The following is a 22,259-nucleotide window of genomic DNA, read 5'->3' as shown; positions in this document are numbered from 1 at the left end:
GGCAGAGAGAGAGAGAATCCTAAGCAGAATCCTGTCAGCTCAGAGCTCGATGTGGGGCTCAAACCCATGAACCGTTGGATGCTTAACCTACTAAGCCACATAGGTGCCCCATGCTGAGTACCTTTTTGGCAACATACAGAAACCTGTCACAAGGGAACAGTGACCAGGACAGATTCAGTCCTATGTAGGAGCCCTCAGGCCAGCTAAGAATGAGCTGTGTTTTCTGCCAACCTTGGGAGCTCATGGAACTTTCCTAGTAAAAGAGGGCCTGGGTATTGGAGCTGTTTGCCTCATCCAAGTCCGTGCTCTGCATTGGCATGGACTAAGAAGTGCTTATATTTGCATAGCAGAACATTTTACTGTTTCTTAAAAAATGAGCCTTAATCTTGTAGATTACATACTTAATATGGATGGCAACAATAAAAAGAGACCGTATTTTCTTTGAGCAACAAGAAGGTGGATGTCACATAGATAATTTCATTAGAAGTGAATAAAACATGATTATTTCTTTTGTGGGGGAGGGCAGGCTGAGAGCTGCAGCTCTGCCTGAGGTCAGTGAGATGTTAGAAATTATAATGCACATTGTTAGAACTACTTAAACTGTATCATGTTCATCCTGAATCCTTTGAAAATTATTTTAAGTCTCAGTGGACTTTGGTTCATCCATATGTATTAACTGAATCCTTTAAGATATTTTCTTCTGAGAATGTTGGTACTTGCAGACTACTGCATTGTTTTTAAGGGTTTAAAATTGAATCCGCATTCATAGCCTGTACCATTATTTGGGTTGCTGCTATAGCATTTTAGCTTTCCTTGTAAAATAGTGTCTATATTTATATTATGTTTTATTGTTTGAAAATTGTTAGCAGCCATGTCAGACCTAATGTGCTTGCAGAATTCTTTTTCTTATGTGGTACTCAGCTAAGAGGCAGGCAGCATTGATGGTTTCATATTAATCCTGGACTGGTAGTTTTCTATAGCATAAAACTAAAACACACAAGCAAACAAAACATGAAAAAACTAAAGTCAGATTGGCAGCGTGCACTTTACCTTCTCTCATACCTTCTATCACTTTCTTCCTCCCTCATTTTCCCTTTCTTTCCAGTTGTGTTTTGCCATATTTTCTTTTGGAGCTAGCTGGGCACTTGTATGATTCTGCCCCCAAAGCTATACACACTCGAGTTAATTTGAGCACACAAAGAACCTGCAATTTAGTTCTTCTCTGCATGGAGTAGACCTATTATTTTCTATGACCTGTATGACCTGCTAACATAAATATTTAGCCTATACAAAAAAGAATGTGGCTTCTTTAAACCAGATCTCATTTCTTATGTGATTGAGTGTATTTATTGTTGAGGGTTAAGAATGGAGAGTTCAGAGAAAGAAGTTTTCTTTGTAGCACACTTTTCCCCTTTACAATTTTGGTCACCATAGGAATGACCTTGCTGGGGAAGGAAAAGTATTTTCCCTGTATCTCCAGGTATGTCTGGCATTTGCTAGCCTTCTCTCTGCATTACGGACCTACACCTCACCCTAAGTTTGTGGAAGGAGGAGGCAAGTTGCAGAAGAGCAAGGGGGGCATGTGGCTCTCCACTTTGGGACTTACCCTTTTCTGTTTGTTTGTTAGCACGAGTCTTATTTTCATTGCCTCATTCTCCTGTTTCCTACTCTATTGAACAGATGCTTAGAATTTGGTTGACCAAATTTGGATTTAGATGTTGTAGTTTCTGTGTTCAACTCTCTAGTAGCATCACTTCTGCCTTGTACTTGATTATGTTGTAGAATTGAGCTGTAGTAGTTTTCTGGTCTGTGCTGGGCATCGGGGATATAAAAAAATGAATGCCGTGTGGTCCTTTGCCTGAAAGGGCTTATAACCTAGTGTGGTGGAGGTGGGAAAACAGAGGAACAGGTAATTACAGAATAGGAGTATGTGGGTAGCTTGGTGTGTGAGCATTGAGCAGGGAGCAATGAATTCTACTTGTAGGAGCTGATAAAAGTATCTCTGAAGAAAATGACATTTAAATTGGTTCTTGACTGATGAGCAAGGCTGTGCCAGTTGGTTATCAAAAATTTTAAAGCAAGAAAAGCAGCGTGTGCTTTGTCATGAAAGAGCAGAAACAGGGTGGGAAGGTCCGTGTAGCCGGAGGACAGAGTTCACGTGGGGTGCGGTGCGAAATGAGGGTGGAGGATGGAGATGCCAGCAGCTCTCAGGCCACTGAAGTCCGTGCAGATGGGTTTTTACAGAAGCCACCTCTGGAGCATGGTAGGTGTTGGGCCAGAATGCAGAAGAGAGATGTAGCAGAGAGACTGGCTGGGGGGCTGTTGTAACTGAATTGACCAGAGGCAACGAAAGTTTTCGACCACATTGGTGACCTTGAGTCTCTTAATCATCTTGCTTTTCTTGGGTTCCTTTTAACTTAAAAAAAGTTCAATCTAATTTGTTTTGTATGCCCCTTGGTCTTTGAAAGTTGGTTTCATGTTATGAGGTGCCAGACATGACATCAAGTCTCAGCACAGTGTGTAATGGTTGCCCTTAGGTTTTCTGTGCGGCCCTCCCCTTCCGCCAGAGCTCCATTCTAGTGCTTGAATGCTCTGACATCCCTCTTACAGCTGCACCACACACGCTACCTCTTAACTGCCAGCTTATACGTTGCTGAAGGTAGTATTTGCATCTGTCGTCTTCACTACAGTATGCCTAGCACCTAGCATGTGCCTGACAGATAGTAGATGCTTAATAAATATTTACAAGGAGGATGAAGGATGAATTTGGAGTAGCTGGAGGTCAGGCACATTGCCTGATGATCATTGCTGATGATCAGTAAGAGTGCACATTAAAATAACAGCCACAGTTAAATCATGTACAGTAACACTATCATCTTTAGTCCAAGTGCGTGTGTAACAAGATAGGGGTTCGTGAATCTGGACAAGCTCACTGAGGGGGTGTGGCACACAGAATGTCAGGCGTGGCCCACCTGTTGTTTGGACCTGTATTTACTCAAAGCAGTTGGCAATTAACAGCAGTTTATTGCAGTGGACCTGGTGGTTCGGGGTTCTTGGACAGGTACCTCTAGCCACTGTTCCACTTGAAGCTGAGGAAAAGAGCAATAACAATTTAAATAGAAAGTTTCTTTGCACAGAAATGTGCCCCTGTAGACTTAACACCGTTTCTACAGTGATGCACCTACAACGTTTCCTAATTCTTACATATGCTTGGGTTTAGTCCCTGGAAACACTTCAATGGAGCTTCCTGGTTCCCAAGCAGTGGTTTGCAGTCTTTTCAAGGAAGAGGACTCCTTCTAAACAGCACCTTTTGTACCTTCGGTAATCATGTCCCAAAAAAATACTCATAATATTCAGTAATGCTTCCCTTTCGCCTCCCCAGTTTTTTTTTTATTATGAAAAATTTTAAATACAAAAAGGTGAAAAAAATAGTATGGTAGTTGCTTCTATAGCACCACCTGAAAGCAATAGTCATGAACATTTTCTGTATCTGGTCTATCTCTTTATCTACATTTTATTTGGTGAACAGTTTGAAAGTGAGTAACAGACTTTAATAGTTCAGCTTGCATTCCCTGCAAATAAAAATGTGTACCTACATAACCACAATACTTTCCCACACCCAAGAAAACGACCAATAATTCCCTAAAATCATGTTAATAACCTAACTTATTCACATACTCTCTAATTATTTCCAAATGTCTTTTGTTGCTTCTCTCCCTTCCCCTTCAAACACAGGATTTAGTCAAGGGTTCCCTGTGGGATTTGGTTTTGTTTCTTTAATAGGGAACAGTCCCCTCCCTTCTCTCCTTTTCCTCTATGACACTGACCTTGAGGAGATCAGGCTGGTTGGCTGATTGTCTTATACTCTAGATTTATCTGATTCTGTCTGCTCGGCTGCTTCTTTTGGAAGGAACGATTGAGGAAGGAAGCTATTCTTTATGCAAGAATGCCATTTAATAAAAGAATGATAGAAGTAGAAAATCAGCGTTCTGCCACCTGTTAGGAAATCATCATTTAAGACAAAGGTGCTAAAATTGTTAGGGGAATGGAACATTGCTACAATGCCAACGTATTACCCAATAGAATGCTTGCCAATTGCACTGGTGAAAACATACCTTGACAATGGACAGGTCTCAGGTCCAGGGATCATTGGTTAAACTTAGCATCGCTCCCAGTTAGTGAGTTAATGTAACATCATGTGCCTCTGATGTGCCGTGGGGAGAAGGCAACGGCGTCATCTGTGAAGGATTCTTCCCCTACGTGCTTGATGCAATATAGTCAAGTGTTTAGACCTAACTTTTAATTTATAGGAAATAGAGGATAGAGAAACACGTTAAATGACACCATGAGGAGACAGTCAGACCAATCCAGTATTGCTTTTAAATGAATTTGCATTTTATGAATCACCCTCACATTTACCTTCCCCCGAGAATCAGTAAGTAGGGCGTGTACACCTCACTCGGTGGGCAGACAGAGCTTTTCCACGTGTCACGGACCCCTTGCAGTAACTGCTGCTCTTGGGGAATCATATGACACTCTAGACTATAGTTTCTTTGACAAGGTCACATTGCAGCTTGCACAGCTTCTTAATAAATATAGGAATTTGGCTCACAGATGTGTCAGTCTACCACCTTTTAGAAACACTGAATTCACTTAGTTGAAGTGTAAGGATGAAGGATGGAAAATTGATCGTGCCCCAGATATTTAACATACAGGAGTTTATGTGTTTTGCAGTAGAGTATTTGGAAAGGACTGGAAAATCAGCACTGTTTGATTTGGTGCCAGCTTATGATTAATTTATTTTCCGATTTTGCTGTTACTGAAACTGGTTTTCCAGAAATATTCTGAGATTCAGTTGTTTCATCAAGGCAGTGTATTTTTTGAGTGGTCATTGTTTCAACTCTAATTTATTATTGATCTTTCAGGCCCACAGCAGCAGAACTTTTAAAATGCAAATTCTTCCAGAAAGCCAAGGTAACATGCTTAAAATAACCCCATGTAAATCTGCTATTTTGAAATCACTGTGAACTTCTGTGTACGCTATTTGGTGTTAAACTGTTGGGAATATTTCTTTTGCAGAACAGAGAGTACCTGATTGAGAAGCTGCTTACAAGAACACCAGACATAGCCCAAAGAGCCAAAAAGGTAAGCGGCCCTAGCCTTTGTGACCCAGCAGGGGGCTCCTCCCTACCCGGGGATATGAAGCCCACAGACAAATAGGAACAACATTGCCACATACTCAGGATGTGTTATTTAGAGGCTCTCTGATTAGCGATTCCTCAGATAGCTGCACTTTGCCTTTTGGGTATCTCCGGCTTGTCCTGAATATGTTTGTGGAAACCATGTGAAACTTGAATGATTTCATTTTTCCATTTTCAGCTTTGCTTAAAGAAGGTCGGAGGGGAGGGGATTGTGAGGAGGCATGGAGAGGTGAAAGATCCTTGAATATCTTTCCTTTGGATTTTATAGAAGTGCAGGCAAGTCATTTTGAAGCAGTTTGAAATGATAAAAAGAAACACCAGAATCTATCTTCAGTGCTTATCTTACTTTTAATCCAATTTTATTTACAAATTTAACAATTATCTTGAGTGTCTGTGGGATATTGGTTCTTTCCTCATCAAAGACCCTGGCCCCTCTTGTAATTTATCTGATGGTAACTAAATCATGTTAATGATTACCTGAAAAACTTTCCATTCTTGGCTTTAGATTTTTTTTTTAATGGTGTGTATGTGTGAGTGTATTTATTTACATATTTATCCAGAATTTTATTTCTTTGTAATTACTGATTTCCTTATGATATGAAATTTAACTTCTGGTTTGGTTTAATTTGGTTTCAAAATTATATTAGATTTTATAATTTAAAGTCTTTATGTAATCAGAGATTTAGAAAGGAAGGTTCCTCCCCCCTTCCTTTATGGTTAATAGTTATAGGGGAAGCCGATATGAATCTGCATTGTATGCTCTGAAATAAAACCAGCAGACAAGTATGCATTCGAGATTGCATCTCATCATGCCTAGGTGAAGTAACTCTGAATGTTACATTCCAGACGTTGCCTTTTCTAAAGCATTCTGTATGCAGTGCATTTAGCAGATGCCTTCAAATTATTTGAAACAGATTTAAAAGTAGATTTTAAGAAATGACCGACTATGAGGAAAAAAAAAAAAAGGAGTGTGGGTGCCTGGGTACTCGGTTGATTGAGTGCCAAATCAAGATTTGGCTCAGGTCATGATCTCAGGGTCGTGGGCTCAAGCCCCCTGTCTTGATCAAGGATCTAGGATTCTCTCTCTCTCTCTCTCTCTCTCTCCCTCCCTCCCTCTCCCCCTCCCCCTCTCCCTTTCTCCTTCCTCCCCTTTCTCTCCCTCCCTCCCCCACCCCCCTCCTCTGCTCACAGGCTGGTGTGCGTGCACACACTCTCTCTCTCAAATAAAATGAATTTTAAAAAAAGAAAAAAGAAACAGCCCACTCTGTATAGGTATGCTAGTGCCTCTGGGGGCCAGCAGAATTCTCCCTGGGATGTGGGATCGTAGCATGGGGCTTAAAAAAAATTTTTTTTAAGTTTACTTATTCATTTTGAGAGCGAGAGAAGGCACATGCATGTGTACACACATCAGCAGGTGTGGAGCAGAGAGAGAGAGAGAGAGAGAGAACCTCAAGCTGGCCCTGCACTGTCTCTGCAGAGCCCAGTGCGGGGCTTGAACCCATGAACTGTGAGATGAAGAGTTGCTCGCTTAACTGACTGAGCCACGTAGACAGTCCCAGCATGAGGCTTTTGATCAGGCATCTAAAGTGTTGGTCAGAGTTGAAAAATACTGTTAGGGAACCATTGGCTCGTTCGGTTAGAATGGCCCTCAGAGAACATTTCTGTTGGTCTCTGCCTGTTTCACTAGTTTCTTCTGGTCTCATCTAGTAGCCGTTCCCCCAGACGGGGTTTGCCTGGTGTATTTTCTCTCCAGACCTTGTTTTAGCACACACCCCCAGGTCCTGTCTCGTGGCCCCCTGGCCTCTCAGGTGCAGGCTTTCCAAGTGGTTTCCCTCCGCTCCCAAACCTTATCTTCCTGTGTTCTGTGTTTCTGTCCGAGTCCCCCAACCTCAGGACACTGGGATTATTTTTGTGTTTGAGACCTCCCTTCCCTGTCCTGCCTACCCTTTCCCTCCCTGAGTCCTCTGTCATAGTGCATGGAACGTTTCCCTCCTGGTTTCCACTGGGTTCCCCTCTTCTCTTCTTCCTTTGTATTCCTTCTTAGACACTACCACTGGAGTAATTTTCTGATCATGTCACTAATTGCTTAAAAGTGGTTCCCCAAGTTAAACAAACCCCAAGAGCACATAAATGAAAAGTAAATTTCCTATGAAATAAAGACCAACCTCCCTAGCCTTGAATTCACGGCACCCTTTGAACATTGAGCCTCATATTCTAAACTCCAACTCAAGTCAACCACCTGTAGTTCTCACTCCGTCTGCTTTCCTCACTAACCTACACTTAACCTTTGAGAGTCTGTCATTTTGAGAAAGTGAAGAGGCTCTCCAGGCTCTGGCTTTATTTTCTTTCTTTTAAAAAATATTTAAATTATTTATTACGTATTAGTGTGCTGTGCATCCCAGACCCCATTTCGTATGCATCATAAATAACAGGCACCTGGAGTTCAGGGACATGGGATGTTTCAAGCGTGTCTTCTGCCATTTCCTTGCCTCTGCATTTCAGATCCTAAACTCTTCAAATGGAAAGTGGCCGCACATCTCAGGGTCACCAAGAAGGGTAAAGGGAGGACATCTTAGTTCTTTAAGCATCACATAGAAATGAGAGTGGCCCATAGTAATGTTATTCTTGGTCTGTAGCTTCATTAAGTCTGCTGTTTTTCTGTTATAATTCTCATTTTAAAGTTTATCCATTTTGAGAGAGAAGCAGAGAGACAGAGAGAGAGGACTCCCATGCACACATGCAAGCAGGGGAGGGGCAGAGAGAGGGAGAGGATCCTAAGCTGACTCCAAGCTGTCAGTGCAGAACCTGATGTGGGGCTTCATCTCATGAACTGTGAGATCATGACCTGAGCTGAAATCAGGAGTTGGTCGCTTAACCAACTGAACCACCCAAGCACCCTTGTAAGTCTCATTTTAAACTGCACTTTGGTCATTAGTGACACTCCCCTCCTTGCCCATAGGCTCTATGGCAGGGATGCTGACCAGAACATCGATCACAGTGCATATCTTGTTCATATCAAGTGCCTACAAATGCTTGCTAACGCAGTGAACGCATATGCTTGAGTGTACCAAGGAAAGGCCGTTTGAAGGTGTTTTTTTACTCACCCAAAATGCTTGACATACACTTGTTCCTAGGATTCCTGTTAGTAGCAGACAAACCTCCCTCTTTCCTTGGTGTGTGTGATGTTGGTAAGCAACCATGCTGTTCCTTATTTGAAACTTCTCCTGCAGACTTGGCCACGTGGAAGTAAATATTATTTTAATCACCATGAGCATTGAAAACCTTTGTTGTAGGATATCTTTACTTGTCTTAGGTTCTTACAATGTTTAAGTAAATTCAGTGTAAAAGATGGTACGAGAGTTTTTAGTGTTGTGTCATCCATTTTTGGACTTCCCTTTATTGACATTCACTCAGCTGCTTACTTTTCTGGTTGATCATGCTCTAATTTCCTTGTGTAGATTTGTTCCTCAGAGGCTACTTGTTGCTCTTGGTCCTCTGATTTTTGTCTCCTCGATTTGTTGTTTGAAAAACAGGAACAGACATAGGCCACCTGCGTGGCTCAGTTGGTTGAGCGTCCAACTTTGGCTCAGGTCATGTGGGTTTGAGCCCCGTATCAGGCTTTGTGCTGACAGCTCAGAGCCTGGAGCCTGCTTCAGATTCTGTGTCTCCCTCTCTCTCTGCCCCACCACTTGTACTCTGTCTCTCAAAAATAAATAAACATTAAAAATATTTAAAAAAATGGAAGCAGACAATCCATTGATATGCCAATGTTTACATGACAACTGGGCATGACCAAGCTCTGGGCATTGGGCAACCTGTGTTGATTTGAAATTTGTTATCATAAGTGACAGTTTCTGCTTTTCTTCCTCATCAGAGATATTTTTCAATATGTGTGTGTTTTTTTTTTTTAACATGAGTAGTTCTCATATTTGAAAGAGAGAAGGGCCAGTTGTAGCTGTTCTCAGGGAGCCCACCAATGCTGTCCTTTGGGACTAGAGAGGTAGTTTGGCCAGAATGTGAAGCATTGGTTGGGGGCCATGTAATTTCATGTGGGTAGATGATCTTGTCTTCATCCTGAGTTATTCCTCTAAATCAGAAAAAAAATACAGATCAGCACAGCTTTCCTGGTAATTTAGTGAGTGTGTGTGTGGTCATTGCAGACATTAGGGGTATTTGTTTTCCTCCTAGAGGCAGAGTATTTGGCCTATTTGGGAGTCCTTTCACTGACAGACGGTATTGCTTAGGGATCATCTTGATTTTTGCCCTAATTTTTCTGTCTGTGAAAGGGAAATTCTGTCTGACCTCAGGCATGTGGTGAAGGGTAATGAGAGATTTGGAAATCCTGGACTACAAGATATTCTGTGAATTCTAAGTGAGAATGTGCTAATAATGACTCATGGGAACAAGGTTAATTACACCTATAATTTCTTTTCAACTTTTCACTTATCCTAGTGCATGGGAAGAGAAGGCCTCATAGCCATTACTCCTTCTCATGTGACTTTTTAGGGGCTTGTTTCCAGCCGTCTTCAGGGGTTTGAATGCTTGAACGTGAGATGTTCCACTGTGTATCCTAGTGGATTTCCTGGGTGGGGAAGAGTGTACACATCATTCTGTCAGAAATGAATGCTGCTGCCTAGGGTGGTGTGCATTTTCTGTAGGACCATCTATGTGTCACTTGGCCTCTATCTCTGCTTTATGTTAGTGATATGAACATTGAATCACCATTTACTTTCCTATTCATACTCCTTCTGTAGCTAAAACTCCTTGATGGCAGGAGAGAGGTAAAAAGTTAGTAGCTCTACAGATACCTAAATGCCAAGTGCTTAACCAAAAAGCGTATTGTCCTGAGAAGTGCAATGCACTGTTCTTTCTGTGGTGGTTGCTGTGTTTTCATGGGAAGAGGAATCACTGGAGGATTTTTATTTGGATTTTCTCAGTTTTGAAATTGAGAAGTTATAAATGATTAGTCACTGTCAGAAGGAAAGAGATGTATCACTGCTGCATTTGGATGGAACTATTGTGGATTGGAAAGTAGGGTGATATTTGAGGGTCCCAGAACTTATTGTATCAGGCTGTAAAATTGGCTTCATATTAAGGACCCAGGGAGTTAGCTTCATTTGATCCTCCTATGTGCTTGGAAGTAATGGGTAGGAATTGTTACAGTTTATACTTATTTAATACTCAGTGTGTGTTCATGATGTGTCTTTCCTGTTTTTACGTTTTATTTTGAAATAACTCTGGGCTTACAAAAATTTATAAAAATAGTACAAAAAATTTATGAATGTATTTCCTCTCTCTCTTTTGAAACATTTCAAAGTTATAGACATCATGCTTTTTATCTTTAAATATGCTTCAGTGAACTTTCCCTAAAAACAAGGGCATTCTCTCACAGAACAGTGTAATTATCAAAATCAGGAAGTTAATGTTGACACAATACTATTCTTTAACATTCAGATCTTATACAGATTTTGCCAGTTTTGTCACTGATCATGTATCTGGCCCAGGTCCAATCCAGAATCACTTAGCTGTTGTCTACCTTTCTCTCCTTCAACCTAGAATGCCTTTTCTTTCCTTTTACAGACAGTCACACTTTTGAAGAATACAGGCCATTTATTTCATAGGATGGCACTCCTTTTGGGGTTTTCTGCTGTTTCTTTGTGATTAGATTCAGTTTATGCTTTTTGTTCACAGGAATACCTCCGAGCGATGCTGTGTTCTTCTCAGCGTTGCATGTTGAGAGTCACGTGGTACGGATTTATTCCTTTACTGGTGATATTAACTCAGGTCACATGCTTAAGGTGGCGCCCACCAGCTTCTTCACTGTAATAAACACAATTACTTCTTAATAGGAGGAATTCATTAATATTACATTCTTTCATTATATATATTAAACATTAAAAGGTAAAGTGAATGTACTTACTGTACAGGGTCCTTAGTCGTTTTTCAAGGGAACATTTATGCTTTATGTCACTGTGGTTGTACATTCATAGGATATTAATGGTAGGAATCCCCTATGATTTCTACGCAATCTTTTGGACAAGGAACACTTGGCTACAGTGTGGTGTTTTGATTTAGCTGGGAAGTAGCAATGGTGTCTGGTGTGGAAGCGCAGTAGCTGGATCTGTGTCCTTCACTGGGTGAGCTGGCTAATCTCTCTGAGCCCAGTCTGTCACAGGGAGCCAAGGACACTTCCTGTGTGTGGCCGTGACGAGAGACGATCTGTGCAGGATGTCCAGCACTGTGCTTGACACGTTGTGAGTGCTCAGTCCAGCACAGGCTGCCGTGGCTATCGTACAAATAAGGGAATGAGTATTGTGGCTACAGAGGTGGAAAGTTTAGAAGCACACATTGAAATAGGGAGCGAGGGGAGTCCTGGTAGTGGGGCAGGTGAAGTGGGTGATGAAGGTTGTTTCTCTTTTGCTGTTGCTTCGGATAGGATGGAGAAGAAGCCCATGGAGATGTACAGAAAGGAGGACAAGCACCATTATTTCATTATTTCATTTCTGTTGCCTATTTACACCATCTTGTTTTCCTTTCTGCCCCATCAAGGTGCAGAATTTACTGCAGCCAGTCCTCTCTGCTATGAGAAAGAAGTACAGTGTGTGTGTGTGTGTGTGTGTGTGTGTGTGTGTGTGTGTAGACCAAAGAATATTAAGAATCAAATACACACAGCTAATACTCATTTACAGCTTTTAGATCACTTCCGCATATGCTTCCTTATTTATTCTAAACAACTGTGCTTGAAGACAGATTGGGTAGCCATTACCATTATTACACTTTGCAGATGCAACTGTGAGAGGCTAACTGACTTGTCTGAAGTCACATGGCTAATTAGAGGCAGTTCTTATTTCTGGTTCTGTGCTCTTTCCACCAACTCAGACCTCAGGAGGAAGAAGAGAAGCCAGAGAGTGGGAAGGAAATCTAGATGGAGAGGGTAGACAGTGTGAAATGGTCTAAGTAGGAAAAGGGGAGGTACTTTTGTCATTATCACCAGCAGATGGTCTTCCATGTAACACACGCCATTCCTGGGCACCAGGAGATGCTGTAAACATGATTGTAGGAGCTGGAAGTTTGCCAGGGTTTCAGCAGATGTGGGGGGAGTAAGGTGATAAACAGGCTTTGGAGATTCTGAAGGGAAGAGGGTTGGCTACTGGGAGTTTGATAGCATCAGCGGTTGTCAAAACCTACCAGAAGCTCAGCTTCTCCTTCATGAAATGGAGAAAGTAATGATACCTACCTGCGTTTTTCAGGTAAGGCATAGGAAGTGTGTGACACAGTGGTTGGCTGGCACAAAATAACCAATGGCACTGGTTATTATCATAATCATAGTGAATTTTATTATTATAATCACATATATTGCTTTATTATTATAGTTTTATTGTTAAAATGTCATTATTGTTTTTGTAACATTTTTCATTGCCGTACCACAGGTACCACTGCTGCTGTTCCCATTCCTGTGGCTGTTGTAATGGCTGCCGCCATTACATGCTACCAGTAATGGGCACTGAGGTGCAAGTGGATAAAGGACACAGTGCAGGCAGTGAAGCTCACCATTCAGTGGGGAGCACAGTGCAGGCAGCACAAGGTGTACTCAGAGTAGCAGAGATAGATGCCTTAGGATGTGGGTGCAGAATATGCACTGCCAGAGCGAGAAAGGTTGTGGAGATGGCAGCTGTGGGAATATGGGGAGACAAGAGCGAGCAACTCCTGTGTATTGTGCTCCTTCATGCACCAAGTGAGGCATTTGGCTTACATTTATGTCAGTCGCTGCAGCCTTATCCTAACCAGTGAAATCTTGAGTGACAGGATGATAGTTTATTAAGACTGGGTTAAAAAGGAAAAAATAGTATACATATTTTGAAGTACGTACGAGTGGAAAAGAGCATAAATAAATATCATCTGGTGTGTGATTCTTTAGTGGGCAGAACTGAAAATTGAGACTCAGGTTGGGCCTTGACCGAGTTGTCGTATAGTGGCAGTCCAAAGCCAGCTAGCCTCCCAGTTTGCTCTTTAGAAGAGTCTAAATGACTCTTAGTCATATAAAGAGGGAAAACGACTCTGGATTTCTGAAAAATTGCTTTTTTAAATTCCTTATAATATTATAACTAATTTATAATATATTGAAGATTATAGATTATCAAGAAACCAGAGGTGTACTGTAATTTTGTTCCAAGTCTGTCCAGTAGAGGGCAGTAAAGAGCTTTAGTTCTGTGTGGCTGTTCCAGGCAAACTGAGCAAAAGTTTTTGGCTTTGTTCAAGGTCTCAGACTTGGAGAACAAGAATCAAAGTATGTTAGGTACCTACTGAGCAATGAGTTCCAGGCACCTTAGTCAGTCTGTGTGTGTTTTGTTCTTTTGTTTTGTTTTGTTTTTACTGGACAGAGTTGAAGGGTGAAGATTTAAGTACTTCTTATTACTATTTTCATTTAAAATTTCATTTCTATTAACAGGTCAAAGTAATCTAACATTTGTATTTTAAATAATTCATGTCAAAACCAAAAATCTCAATTTTGACAACAGGATTAAGATCTTCCTATATTTTACAGTTTAAATTAATATAGTTCTGGGTGGTTGCAGGCTTTTTAGTTCCTGCAGTTCTCCTTAAAGCAGGAGAACTTTAATTTTTTTTTAATGTTTTTTATTTATTTCTGAGAGAGAGAGACAGTGTGAGCAGGGGAGGGTCAGAGAGATAGGGAGATACAGAATCTGAAACAGGCTCCAAGCTCGGAGCTAGATGTCAGCACAGAGCCCAATGTGGAGCTCGAAGCCACGAACCATGAGATCCCATGAGATCGTGACCTGAGCTGAAGTTGGACGCTCAACCGACTGAGCCACCCAGGCACCCCTATTTTTACATTTTAAATGCATTTTAGTCAATTCAGAATGTAGAGTTCATTTGCTCAGAAAAGTGCTTTTGGTCACTAGGGGGTGCTATCAGAACAGTTCTAAATTTTAGGAACCCGTCTGTAGTCAGGAATTGCTCACTAGTCTATAGAAAGGCTTGCAGTTATAGATTTCTTCCTTTGGCAGCAAGCCTGTAAGGAGCTTGAGTTGTGTTTGTGCTGGGGGTGAATTAGGCAGAGGTGACGGTAGACGAAAGAACGAAGGGAAAAAAACATCATAATTTACTCTCATTTCAGTTGACAAATTGAATTAAAATCTGTATGTATTTTGGGCAAGTGGCCTCTTCCTGGTGACATTGAAAAGATCCATGGAGTAAACTGTGGTTTGCCAATCACGGCAGCCCCATTTACGGGGAACGTCTGTATTTTGAGATTGAGGTATCTTTTCAAGACACCGTTTGCTTAAGAGAATTTTTAAAACTTGTCACAGATCTTGGAGACCCAATTTTGGAAATTTAAAAATAATGGCATACATTCTGAGAGTATTGTGAAAGATACTGTTTGTACAGCTTTAGTGTGTAGGGAATGAATTGTTTCCTTTTGCTGGAAATGAATAGATAGCATCAGTGGCCTTATTTCCCATCCAGTTAGATTTTTGAGATCTGCATGTTCAGATACATTTTGTGCTTCATTTTACCTTTGGGAAATTTGCTAACTTTTTCCAAAGCTTGAGTACATCAGGTAGCTTTGAAACTTAATTGGCATACATGGGCTGAGCGAAGTCCCTGACTGGCCTCTCATGTAGGGCTCGCTGAACATCACTGATAATGTTCGAGGTACTGACTCTCATTAAGGCAGTTTGCCTTTTATTCACCTTTACAGCTCCTTCTAATACTGGCATACCATTTCTTTTTAAAAGTAGATGAACCATGAAGAATGGAAAGGAATTTGGAATCTGGCTCTAGTGGCAGCAACACTAGTATAAAAAGTTAGCGGATGCTTTTTTGATCTTGTCAAAACTCTAAGGTGATTGTACCTTCTTTCTGGTTTCAAACCCTTCAATGGCTTCTTGTCAGTTACAGGGTCATTTCCAAGTTTCTGCCACTGATGGGATGAGGTCTGCTCCCTTGTGAGACGAGCACCACCCAGGGCTCCCCGTGTTTGGGCAGCGCTCCAGCCTTTCCTTCGGCCACTCATCACCTCACCCTCGATGCACCCTTACAGAATTACCGCTTCAGCTTTTCTACCGTGCACTTCTGAAGTCCCACATGTGCCTTCTGTGGAAGTACATGTGCTGGTCCCTCTGAAAGAGGCTTCTCCCGGAATTTGTATCTTTCCGAGTCTAGCACCTGTTGTTGAAGCTTCCTCATCCCATCCCCCTTGCATCCAGATGGTTCATCAATCTTTTCATCTGTGCCGCTTCTGTGCCCAGGGCATCGTCCCCTGGTTCCCCTTACCGCCGTTTGCAGTGGCTTTCCTCACACATCTGTCTTCTGCACCAGACTGAGCTCGCTGGGGTACAGGAATAGTGTCATGTTGTTCCTGTGTCCCCAGTACCAGGACAGTAGCTCAGTCCATCTGGAGCTGGAGCTCAGGAAGCGAGATTACAGTCACAATGATGGCTTTTAAGGGAGTTGATGTGAGAGCATGAGGGGGAGGCAAAGTTAATCTTATAGTTTTAAAGGAGATGAGTTAAGAAGTTTTTCAGTTGGTTCTGTCTTCTTGTATTTTAGGATCAGGACTCCGAGATTATCTGCTTTTAGCATAACATCCTTTGTCATCTCCCACTTGCTGACACTCTTGGATGAACCAGTTAGCTTGACTCACCTTTGCCACCTTATCATGAAGTGAAGTGGTTAGATTTTATTATCTAACACTTAAGCACTATCCGCTTTGGGTTATTTGCCAGCAGAGGTTTAGTCCCTAGCCCTCCACAAGTTCTGTGTTGTCATTTTCTTTTCCCGGCCAGGGGTGTACATTAGTTTTCCCATCTTTGGAAGCCACATCTAATTAGGAAGATATTTTGAAACGAGACCTAAATTAGTTTTCAGTACTCTCTACTTTTGGATTGCCTTTTACGTATCCCTGCATTTAAGGGAAACAATTTGAACTTAACTCTTTAGATCGTGATTCTGTAAATCTTTAAAGTGAATGTGACATTTTGGTGATGGGGAGGTGATAGAGATAGAAAGTAGTGGAATTTGTGTGCATATTGGGAAAGGAAGGCATTTTGTCCTCCTTCCTCCCTACCCTGTCACACCGGTCATTCAGGAAGTGTGGTGAGGCCAGCAGAGGGCAGAGTACACATGCTTTAAAAATCCAGTGTTCTGGTGATGGGGTCTGTGCTTGTTTTATGTGAGTCAAATTTGATTGATATGGTAAAGATGCACTGTTTTATTGTGTTTCTTAAATTTTATTTATTTTATTTTTTAATTTTAATTGTTTAATGTTTGTTTATTTTTGAGAGAGAGAGAGAGAGCGAGTGAGCGAGCAGGGGAGAAGCAAAGAGAGAGGGAGACACAGGATCTGAAACAAGCCCCAGGCTCTGAGCTGTCAGCACAGAGCCCGACACAGGACTCAAACCCACGAACCAAGAGATCATGACATGAGCTGAAGTTGGATGCTTAACAGACTGAGCCACCCAGGCACCCTGTGTGTGTGTGTGTGTGTGTGTGTGTGTGTGTGTGTGTGTGTGTGTTTTAAAGGCCAGAATATATGTATTTGGTAATTTCTTTTTACTTTGAAATTAAGTAGTTTTAAAACATTAAAATTCAAGAGCTCAGTTAAAGTTGTACTTTGATATAGGATTTTCTAGGCTCCCCATTAAATTACTTCTCACAAATTCAGATACTCATTTAGAAGAGCATATAATAATTTATAATTGTTTTTTCACATACAGAAAGGAAATGAGCTAAGCAATTCAATTCAAGTAGCAGCCTTTAATCCAAATTTAAAAGGCCATTTGCAATTGTTTTGGCCGTGTTGCAACCACTTTGTTAGCTGATGCAATTCTGTTGGGGAGGACCCGGGAAGGCCCTGTGTAATCCAGGCTGGGAGGGCTCCCTCAGTGGATAAGGACAAAGTACTGAGAGGTGGGCTTTCTCTGTGACTTTGTGGAAAGTGGTAGGAAGCAGGAAGAGGGAAGTGAGAAACCAAGCCTAGAGAGAGGTGGAAAAGGCCCCAAAAGAGTAGCTCTTGGTCAGGAAGATGGGATGCACAAAAGTCTGTGCTAGAAAGTGAGTCTGAGCTTGGGCGCTGCAGCCAGACCCCAGCCAGACCCTGGCTTTGCCACTGGCTTACGGAGTAAGCTGGGGCATCAGCTGACCGCCCCCACCCCTCCTGGCCTCATTTGTGAAATGTAGATGGTCCACTGGCTTCTCAGTGATCCTCTAAAGTGAAAAGTGAATCATGAATCGGGCCTCCAGTGCTTGCCCTGGTCTAGTCCTTTATCCTTAAGTCTTCTCTCGATACTCTCCACCCCCCCTCCTCCATTCTCCATGTGCCCAGGGTTCTTGCACGGGTTGATTTCCCCTCTGCATAGAAGTATCAGCCCCTCCATCCTCAGCGGACCTCACTTTCAGGTCAAAGAGGGCTTTAGAATCGGAACCATGCTGTTGTCACTGCTCTGTGATCCCCCTGCATTTTCATGTCCACCTGTGGACATATTTTTGTGTCAAGAAACAGAAATTTACTAAGATAGGTTTAATAGTTGTATAATGTTCTACTAGAAGAGTGACTGTAATCAGTTCTTCCTTGATGGACATTTAGATTGTTACCAATTTTTTTTTTTTTTTTTTTTTTTTTTTTTTTTTTTTTNTTTTTTTTTTTTTTTTTTTTTTTTTTTTTTTTTACTGTTAACCATACTGAGATGAACATCACTGTGCCTGCACTGTTGCATCCAATGTTACTTATTTTGTTAGGATATGTTCCTGGGAATAGGATTGCTTGGCCGAAGAGTAAATGCCTTATAATTATTGATGCACATTGGCTTACTAGTGTTTAAAATGGGAGGCCCTGTATTTCAGATCCCGGCCTGAGTCTCAGGTCTGTCATCTGTACAGTAATGTATTACTCACACACACGCACACATGCACATTCTTAGCTCAGTGCCTAGCATGCAGGGTTGACTGTTACTATTTATTTTTGGTACTGAAATATTATCCATATACATTTATCTTATTTTCCCTTTTGCTGGATCTTCAGTTAACGGTTTTGCAGGGAGCATCCCAGGTCTTCTGGCAGTTTTCCTACCTTGAGACTTTCAGTAGCTTTAGGAGGGATTAGAATGAACCATGTACTAAAAGCTGATCGATACAAAGCCTATTATGGAGGGTCTGTCTTGGGGTCCTGAACTCTTAGGGCCATTAAACATACTTAGGAGAGAGCCATCGCTGGAGAGAAGTACAGGGAGCCCTACTGTTCTGTAGCCTGTTCTTAGCTAAGGAATTACTTTCAGTGTGTGGGGACGGGGCTGAGTGTTACAAAGTGTTTTTGCTCAATATTCTGTCACCGCGGCCTCTGCTTTCAGAACAAACAAATGATAAACCAGCTACCAGGCTGAGAAATGACCCAGCCATTTTCATCATCCCTTGGTTTATGGTTTTCGGGCCTCATTATGGAAGTCCAGTGTCAGCCGTCTGTGCTGTGGCAGGTGCTGGTCCTGCCCATTCAACATTCTGGATGCTGAGCTTTTCCTTTTTATTTATTTTATTTTTAATTTTTTTTATATTTGACTCCTGTTTATTTTGTTACGTACTCAGGTCCTGGCTCAGATCCTTTATGATCTCAACCAGTTACAGCTTTTAGATTGGAAACCCCATTTTGTTTTATTTTTCTTCCTTTCTGAATCCTTGCAGAGGATGTTTTTAAGAACTATAACCTTGAGATTATATCCTCACTGCCCCTTGACTGGCTTTGAACCTTGGGTGAGTCTCCCACCTTCCCTGAGACTCAGTCTCCTCACCTTCCCACCTGTCGTGGGTTTTTGTGATGCTTAAATGTGACAGTTTATGTCAAATGCTGATGCATCATCTGTGATATAACAGGGGTTTCACTCATGCTTTTTGTCTTTTCCTTTCCCTCATTGTGCCTCAGGAAATGTTTTCTAAGGAAAGTGTTATGTGTTATACAAGCGAGCCTAAGGAAGTATTTAAATGTCATGTGAGGATTGTCTTTTATTTTCTTAAGGAAATTAACATCTGAGGTTAGTGATTTTCACCTTGTGCTTTCCTTCTTTCTTCCTGTCTCCACAGAGCCCCAGGAGCTAACCCTTGTTCTTCAGATAAAACTGTTTGGCCAGCACACACAGGCTTAGTCAACTTCAGTTTATTTACAACTGTGTTATTCATTTCTGTTTTCATTGTAAGATTTCAGATTTCTTCATTTATTTATGGATTTTAAAGTTCTAATTAGAAAGGTTCCCCATTTAATGTATTTTTAAACAGATATCATTAATTTATCTGTTAGAACTGTTCAAACCTCAATTGCAGCTGAGTACATTTGAAGACCTAATTGGCTTTATTAAGTAATTGGTGATTCAGGCAGCCTCCCATCTAGCAAGTAGAGAGATGCCTAGGAGTTGTACAGAATGGGAGATTTTTTTTATGGGAAGGAACGTGGGGCAAGGAGTTATTGGAAAAAGAAAGGAAAAGATTGTTTTAGGCAGAGCCACCTTCCCTTAGGGGGAAGGGCAGGGGTCTTATTAGGTGGATTATCTCATCTTCCTTTGGGGGATGGAGAGGACCCATGTGACAATTACCTCACTGATGCTGATCAGAAAATTCCTGACTGGTTTGGTAAGACTGCAGTTTTCGAGGCAGGTTGACCTGCACTTAGGGTTAGGCCATAAGTGCTGGTTTGGTGATTTGGTCTAAGTGACTCCATTTTGGGCCTGCGGTTTTCTTTTTAACAGAGCAAAGTAAAAGTTTTCAGAAATAAATGACCTCTAAATCAGCTCCTCTCCTGTTGACGTTTTCTATAATGTCATTTCTGTGTGATCCCTTCTGCTTTTCTCTTAATAGCCAGCCACCTTGAGAGATACTCTCCTGTCCCCTTTCTGTGTAGAACCTTAATACCTAGTGGTTTTGAAACTTACTGTGCAGATACCCAGGCCCCTTCACCAAAGATTCACATTCAGTAAATCCGGGGCCATGGCCCAGGACTCTGTGTTTTTAATAAGCTGGTCAGTTGGTAGTGGTACAAGGGACTGAGACAGACCTGGTCTTTCTTCAAGTTTGGAGGGAAACCAAATTGCTAAGCTCACTTTACAAAAGTGATTTACTAGTCCTGCTTTATATTATACAGGCACAATGAAAATGCCTATATTTTATCCACCGCTTTTCCCTGTTTTCTGTGGGCCTTCCAGCAATGCTGTTCCCACCTGTCTTGCCATCTACACTCTGAACGTCACCAAAGCGGTGCCTCCCTTCTAGCTGTTGCGTGGGAGGTCTGTCTTGTCTGTTAGGCTGGTTGCAAGCCGGGCAGAGCTGTAGTATCTCCTTAAACCGTGGCTTCTTTTTGGTATCGCTTAATAGGTCTTATGTTCATTCTCAAAGTGGGCATATCTGTCTTCAAAGTGCTCTGATTTTACCTGCATTGTTAGTATAGGCACTCATTTTTTTACCATCCTCATAATGCTGGTGTTGGAGAACAAAATTGAATGGAGTAAACTTAAAGATCCATTTGGCTTTTATTCAATGATTCCATGAATCAGGCAATGTCCCATCTCATGAGTAGAAAGGAGCCCAGATGATTTATACAAAATGGAAGGTTTTTTATAGGCAGGAGAGTGGGAAGAGGAGGTTAAAAGAGATGATTATTTCAGGCAAAGTTCTGCCTTCTCTTAGGGGAATCTTGTCATGCAGATTACCTCACTGGGGCTGATCAGCAAATTCCAGACTGACTGGTTGAAAATTCCACTCTTAGGAGAGGCTGAAACTACAGTTAGTTTAGGTATTAAGTCTTGGCTGGGGTTTAGCAGAAGTGACTTCATTTGGGTCTTATTGTTTCTTTTGGACAGTACTTTCTTTGATGTGTGATACAGGAAGGTATGTAGCCGACAAACATTTGAGGGAGGCAAGTTGGATGAATGAGCCTTACTCATAGCCTTGGTGCAGAGTGAGAGATAAGGTGATATGCAGGGTTTATATTTGGACACTGAGGAGGAGAGTTTCTAATGGAAACCATCCAAAGATTAAATAGACTGGAAATAAAATCATGAAGGGCTTCAAGGTCTGAAAGAGACCCTAGCTGTCATCTCAGCCAGAGCTTCCCCACCAGTGGCCAGAGCACATGGGTAGACTTGTGAGTGGGTTACAGGTGAGCCACAATACTGATCTCCTCATTCCTCAGGGCAGTTGAGCAGGGCATGAGATGGCTAGAGTTCTGGGGCCAGTTGCTGTGAACCGCTTTAGCAGATTATCCCAGTGTGCTGTATAAATATTACCATTTTTTATATGTGTCATGAGGTACACACGTTTGTGAAATAATCACCCAGACCCTTTGGTATTAAAATTCTAGAAGAAAATTTTCACCTAGAAGTCCAAAAACTTGGATACAGGAGATTTTGAGAAAACTTAGGAGTTCAAAGAATTGAGTTTGAAGACTACTTGGTCTGAACCTGTCCTGGTGTAGAGAGCAGATACTGGGTTTTGGGGAGACTGAATGTATTTTAATCAGTGCCCACGACCTGCCTCAGTGCTAAAGTCTTATATTGCTTAAGCTGAAGCTAAATGACAAAAAGAATGAATGGATTGTACATGCATTGAAGAGCAGAGAGTATCTTAGGTGGTAATCTTCAGTGCTTCTCATGTTCTATGACAAAACAGGTACTCAGATGTTGGGATTCTACATCTGTAGATGTATGAATGAATGAATATGGTAGGATTTATTTTTATCTCTACTGGGATGTTGGGTCAGATGTCTTTCAACCCTTCTCCAATAAAAATTCAGTGAGTTTCTTACTTCGTGTTACTGTTTGCAGGGAAGGAGGACAGGGATTTTTCTGTTGGAATTGAGGATAGTGAAAGCTTTCCAATCCATGTCACATTTAAACTTCCAAGAGCCTTAGAAGAATTAGAAAGTGGGATTAAAACAGATATTGAAAACTTTCCCTGAATTTATAAGGAGAACATAGCTCATTTGGGGAATGAATTGTGCTTAGTTTAGGGTATATCTTACCCTCACTGTGTGCATGTGATAAATAAAATAAGACAAGT

The 22,259-nt window shown here is 41.5% G+C and overlaps 1 protein-coding gene across 1 annotated transcript in view; it reads left to right on the top strand.

Moving 5' to 3' along the window:
• Positions 1-12,992, top strand: part of STK39 (serine/threonine kinase 39) — a 121,694-nt gene extending 108,702 nt beyond the window's left edge. Inside the window, exons 9-12 of the mRNA XM_039248792.1 lie at positions 4,926-4,974; positions 5,080-5,145; positions 10,893-10,948; positions 12,632-12,992. Coding sequence (XP_039104723.1) covers positions 4,926-4,974; positions 5,080-5,145; positions 10,893-10,948; positions 12,632-12,992 — 532 coding nt within the window. The remainder of the gene's footprint in view (positions 1-4,925; positions 4,975-5,079; positions 5,146-10,892; positions 10,949-12,631) is intronic.
• The last annotated feature ends 9,267 nt before the right edge of the window (positions 12,993-22,259 follow it).

This window comes from Hyaena hyaena, unplaced genomic scaffold, assembly GCF_003009895.1.
Source record: "Hyaena hyaena isolate Hyena2069 unplaced genomic scaffold, ASM300989v1 scaffold_317, whole genome shotgun sequence".
Taxonomy (NCBI): Eukaryota; Metazoa; Chordata; class Mammalia; order Carnivora; family Hyaenidae; genus Hyaena; species Hyaena hyaena.
This window is presented reverse-complemented; position numbering and strand designations above follow the sequence as displayed.